A 6,000-nucleotide genomic window follows, 5' to 3' on the forward strand; every position below is an offset into this window, starting at 1 on the left:
AATCTGCTGCTGGCAAGCACCTGCCTGAACCGATCCTCAAGCTCACATCCTAAACTGCAGCTGCTGCTGAAGTTTGGTGGGGCTTTTGGTCTGAAATGAAAGGAGCTGGCACCCAAGTTTCTGACAAAAAGACAAAGGATTGCCTGCCTGTGAGCTGAGCCGGCCAAGCAGCACTCGAGGCAGTGCGCCCCGGGCTCCCTTCCCCCTTCTCACCAGGGCTGCACTTGCTGCTAATTTTGATTCCGTGGCCTCCGACCAAGACGTGGTCAGCTTACATGCTGCTCCTCCTCAGTCCCTGAAGTAAGTTACTGTCTCATGAATCAGTTCTATAGAAATATAACTGTTGAGATCAGCTTCTTTATTTTTGTCAGCTTTTCTCCAGACCTTTCAATCATAAGCTGCATTATCCTATATTCCCATAAAGCCAGGAAAAGCAGTAATAGATACCTCAAAATTCTGACTTCTGTTCTTCCTGCCAAGTGATTTCTCTAAGTGCTTTGTTTTCTGCTGTCACTGAATTAGAATAGTACCTGTACTTCCAGAGTCTTCACTGTTACTGTCACTATTTCAATACACTCTTCTCAGATTAGAAGCTTTCAGCTCCAAAAATGCTCCTATTTTGTTTCTGCAGAAGAAAATACACTCTGCATTTTCTCACTGCTTATGGCTGAGGTTATCAGACTTTTGGACAAAGCTATCCCAGTTCATTGTGGTGACAGCACGGTGACAGGAACAGATCTCCCTGCATCTGCTTTGATGGGGAAGCCAGTAGTACATAATCCCCTTAGTAAAAAGGAACACAAATGCAGATTAACCCGTTCCTCAGATTCAGTTTGAGACTCTCTGCTCCAGCTCTTGGCTTTGCCCAGAGGAGCCCCACAAATTGCAGAGCAGCCTGTGCAAGGGCCGGGCTGTAAGAGCAGACAGCACGGGCTCCTAAGGGCCAGCTCCAAAGCACAGGGCATCCAGCACTCTCAGCTCCCTTCCCCATGCCCAGGGCTCTCCTCCTGCCCCACAACCCTCCCCACACAGAAGATATAAGATATTAATTTAAACCAGGTGACGTTGGTCCAGCCCCAAGGACCGATGGGGACACTCGATGCACTGTGCCCAGAGTGCAAGGCCAACACTTGTGGGGAAGTGCCCTGGCACAGCCAAGGCTCTGGGCACAGCAGCTCCGTGCCAGGACAAGAACCTGCCCAGTGGGAGCTGCTCTGCTGTGCTGGGGATGCAGGAGAACTGCCCCAGAATCACTGAGTGCCCACTGCTGCGCTGGGGATGCAGGAGAGCTGCTCCCTAATCACTGAGTGCCCACTGCTGTGCTGGGGATGCAGGAGAACTGCCCCAGAATCACTGAGTGCCCACTGCTGTGATGGGGATGCAGGAGAGCTGCCCCAAAATCACTGAGTGCCCACTGCTGTGATGGGGATGCACCCAGAGCATGCCCTGAGCACTGAGTTGCTCCCAACCATCAGTGAGTGAACCATGGCTGTGCTAGGAATGCAGGAGAGCTGCTCCCAGAATCACTGAGTGCCCACTGCTGTGCTGGGGATGCAGGAGAGCTGCCCCAAAATCACTGAGTGCCCACTGCTGTGCTGGGGATGCAGGAGAGCTGCCCCAAAATCACTGAGTGCCCACTGCTGTGCTGGGGATGCAGGAGAACTGCTCCCTAATCACTGAGTGCCCACTGCTGTGCTGGGGATGCAGGAGAACTGCTCCCTAATCACTGAGTGCCCACTGCTGTGATGGGAACGCACCCAGAGCATGCCCTGAGCACTGAGCTGCTCCCAACCATCAGTGAGTGAACCATGGCTGTGCTGGGAATGCACCCAGAGCATGCCCTGAGCTGCTGCCCAGGTCAGTGCCCACTGTGGGATGCTGAGCTGTTCTCCTCCAGCCCCAGCATTCCTGCCCCCAGGCACAGCGAGGAGGCAGGGACACCGGCCCCAGGATGGAGGCAGCCCAGAGGGGACAGGCTGTGCTCTGGAACCAGCTGCTGGCTCCCCCAAACAGCCTCCACCCCAGAGCACTGCCCTCTGCCCCTGGGGAGCAGCTGGGAGCACACCTGGGCTCACAGCACCCTGCACCTTCCACCTCTCACACACCTGAGATAAAGATAGGGGAGGGGAAATCAATGCCATCATCTGCCATAATCCTACAGGTACACACGCACAGTTATTGCAGCATCTTGCAGAAAGCAAAGGTGCACATCCCTGACTTCATTCTGTTAATCCATGAGCTTTATTTAAGATTAGGATAGATAATGCTAAATGCCCACAGCCACTTTTAAAAAGCAACCAGGTATTGAACAAAACACAGCCATCACTGGGTTTTCCAGACAGGACTTACAGAAGTGGGAGCAACACACTCTTAGGCAGGCAGTTACCTTCCTCTTTGGCTTCAGGAAAGAAGTGAAAAAACCCCACTATTTTAAATAGAAATAGATGATTTTTATAGTTCTGTAACACCTGCAGAACTCCACTGACACCACCACAGACTTTACAAAAGCATAATTTCACTGCAAACAACCACTGCAAGGCAGTTAAGTATTTGCTCTGGATTGTGCTTTTTCCCAGCAAAACCCATGGCCTCTCAAGGTTCTGTATAAATCAGTTTTTTCTAGAAAGAGCCACCCCAAAAGCTGGCGGAACAAAGTGTCTTTTAACAATGTACAGCTTCTACATTTGGGCTGAACATGGCTCTCCCCAAATTCTGTAGAGATTACAGCAAGATCTCACCTCATGCATGGCCCTGCAATGCCTAAGAAAGCTTCAGGAGTGAGAAACGCAGGCACTGCTCTCAGTGAGAATCATTCCACATTCATGAGGCAAACATTACCCTGGGACAGCTGCATTTACAGCAGGTATTCAAACTACACCACCTTCCCTTACAGAGGGGGGTACCTGAACCATCACCACAACAAAAACATGATTATGTTGTTCTCTGAGAGAGAGGTTAACTAACCCAAAACCACAGAGCTTTCTCTCAGGACTCCGGTGCCACAGGACACCTGCAGAAAAATGCAGGAAATGGTATCCCATCCTTTCCAGGCAAATTATAAATTGTTTAATTGCATAAGAAAACCCATCCAAACCAAAAAACCTTAACAAAAAACTCCACTGCCTGGATTTACTATGGCTGGAGCCAAATTAAACATTCCCATGACGACTATTAACACTTGCAATGACCAAAAGAGAATTCAGGTGGTTCAGAGGAAAGAACATTTCCTATTCTTGTCTACAACTCAAGAGGCTGAGGAGGACCACGCAGCCTATCCATGAGCTAGTAAATATTAACTCCTCCTCAGCATCCCCAGCCTCTGTAGAAGCTGTTTCACATCACAGGTGCTCCCCACGACTCACAAACCTCCTCACACATGTGGGCTCCTCCTGCTCTACCTACAACTGCCTCTCTACTTGGTAGGAACACAGAAAGTTTTTCTATGAGCTCGGGGAGCGGAGCAGCGTCTCCTGAAGCAGAGTAGCAGCACCCACTGCTTTTCCTGGGAGCCTCAGAATATTCACCTGCTGGTTCCCTGTCAGCACTGACATCACAGCCTCGCACGTCTCAGGCATCACTGACTCATTAACAGACACACGAGTGCCTTTGTCCCACTGCTCTGAAATGTGCCAAAGTAGTTTCAGACATGAAGTGTGTCATTAGAACTTGTAATCACAGCACAAAATGGAATACGTAAGCTTGATTTTAAAAATAAGCTTTCAGGCAAGCATAGCACAAGTACGGCAATTTCTCTTTTTTTTATGTTTATACCACAGTTCTAAATCATGCAAAATAATTCCTCAGAAAGGCGGGAATCTTTTGTTCTGCCCTGCTTAATAAATTATTTAAGGCGCAATATAGCGAATAAGGCCACCATGAAAGAAAATCAAAACCAACTCAACTTCAAAGGATATAATGTAAAGGCAAAACATATTTATCTAAAAAAAGTAAGGTTTTGCAATGCATCTAAGTAGTGAAGTTGATTGTGTTACTGAGAAGAAAAATGTCATGCAAACGCGAAGGATTTGGACATGAGACAGAACATAGTAAGAAGGGGAAAGACAGAGTTGGGAAAAAAACTCACATAAAAAGAACATAAAAAAAGAAGCTTTCCAAAGTGTTAAACATAAATTTTCAAAATCATGAAACCAAAAAGCTTTTTATCAAGAATAGAAAGGCTGTATTGTTTTGATTCGGCCTCTCTGGCTGCTAAAAAAGTAAACGGCAGGGAAGTGTCCCACTCTGTTTTACAGAGCCAGGAAACGAGGAGCAGCTCTCGGTCCTGCGGGGAGGCCCGGCCCCGGCCCCGCTCCGAGCCCACACGGGGTGTGCGGGGAGCCCCGGGGACACCCCCGAGGGCCACCGAGCCCCGACCCGGCCGGGATGGCACGGGGGACACCGCCACCTGTGCGACCCCGGGCGGGCACTGCGCGGGCACGACCCCGGCGGGGACCCCGGCAGGGAACCCGGCAGGGATCCCAGCAGGGACCCTCGCACCCCGGCAGGGACCCCGGCAGGGACCCTCGCACCCCGGCAGGGATCCCAGCAGGGACCCTCGCACCCCGGCAGGGACCCCGGCAGGGAACCCGCACCCTGGCAGGGAACCCGGCAGGGACCCCGGCAGGGACCCTCGCACCCCGGCAGGGACCCCAGCAAGAACCCTCGCACCCCGGCAGGGACCCCGGCAGGGACCCTCGCACCCCGGCAGGGACCCCGGCAGGGACCCTCGCACCCCGGCAGGGACCCCGGCAGGGACCCTCGCACCCCGGCAGGGACCCGGGCCCGCACCCGGCGCGGGCAGCCCGGCCCCTCACGCCCCAGCGCCGCGGGGCCCGGGGCGAAGCGGGGCGGGGAAATCCCCGTGCCCGGGGTCCCCCCGTGCCCGGCCCCGGCCGGGTGCCCCGGCGGTGTCCCCGTTCCCCGTCTCCATGGCGATGTGTGCCCTCCCCGCCCCGCTGGCCGGAGCCGCCGCAGCGCCGAGCACCCCCGGCCCCGGCCGGGAGCCGCCCCCTCCCCTCCCCGGCGGGGAACGGGGGGGCCCCGCTCCCGCCGGTGCCGCATTGAGCGGGCCCCGCGGCCGTGCCGGGCAGCGCCGGGCGCCGCTCCCTGCCCGGCCGGGGCTGCCCCCGGAGCCATGCCCCCCTCCCGGCCCCGTGAGCTCGGGCTGTCCGCGGTCGGGCCGGGGAACGAGCCGCTGATCGGGCGGCTGCGCCTGCCTTACCCTTGGAAGCATCTTTCTCTTCTTTGGGCTTGATCACCTTCCCACTCATAGACCCCAGCTTGGGTGGGAAAATCCCCGGGAGCGTCGCGAATTCCGGCTGGACCAAAGAAACCTCGGGCGGGGGGCAGCGTGCGCGCCTGTGGGGGATCCTCTACGCCGAAAAGGCTGAAATAACACCAGGAGCGGGGGAAGGGGGGGCAATGAGGAGCCGGCGAGCTGCCCGCTCCCCGGAGCGGAGCCTCGGAGCCCGGCGGCGCCGCCGCGGTGCCTGCGGGAGCGGAGCGGGGAGCGGGGGGCTCCGGCAGCCGCAGCACCGAGCCCCTGCGCCGCTCGCCGTGCCGGAGACAAAAGCGATATTCCCTGTGTCTGCCCGGCCCCGGCCCCCTCCTTCCCCCGCCTCCCCGGCTCTGCCTCCCCTCCCCAGGGCCAGGGAAGCGCAGCTGGTCCTCCAAGTCCCACCGACCGGGGGGAGGGGGGTACCGTGACTGGGGGGGGCTTGTTTGCTTGGGTGTGTTGGGTTTGGGTTTTTCTCTTTTCGCATCCTCCCCTAATAATAATGGGATGGAGCAGCCGAGCTGCAGCCGCGGATAGGCGGAGGAGGAGGACGCGAGTCCCCGTCACTGCAGAAGAGGCGGCAGGTTTACGCTCGCGGCAGCGAGGAGGGCTGGAGGGGGCAGCTGCAGCCGCCCCGGCCCCGCGCACCGCGCTCCCCATCACCCGCACCGGGGCTCCATTAACCGGCACGGGGGAGGGCGGGGGCAGCACGCCTCCCGCTGCCC

General features: G+C 56.3%; 1 protein-coding gene across 2 annotated transcripts in view; it reads right to left on the reverse strand.

Annotated features, from left to right (window-relative positions):
• FGF13 (fibroblast growth factor 13) overlaps positions 1–5,776 on the reverse strand; it is a 193,421-nt gene extending 187,645 nt beyond the window's left edge. The window contains exon 1 of one of the 2 annotated variants that reach the window (XM_071442125.1): positions 5,222–5,776. In XM_071442125.1, the coding sequence (XP_071298226.1) occupies positions 5,222–5,270 (49 nt within the window). In that variant the 5' untranslated portion in view covers positions 5,271–5,776. The remainder of the gene's footprint in view (positions 1–5,221) is intronic. The other variant, XM_071442127.1, reaches the window with a different exon arrangement.
• Positions 5,777–6,000: the final 224 nt, after the last annotated feature.

This window comes from Agelaius tricolor, unplaced genomic scaffold (assembly GCF_023055355.1).
Source record: "Agelaius tricolor isolate 1412-34295 unplaced genomic scaffold, bAgeTri1.0.p SCAF_17, whole genome shotgun sequence".
Lineage (NCBI taxonomy): Eukaryota > Metazoa > Chordata > Aves > Passeriformes > Icteridae > Agelaius > Agelaius tricolor.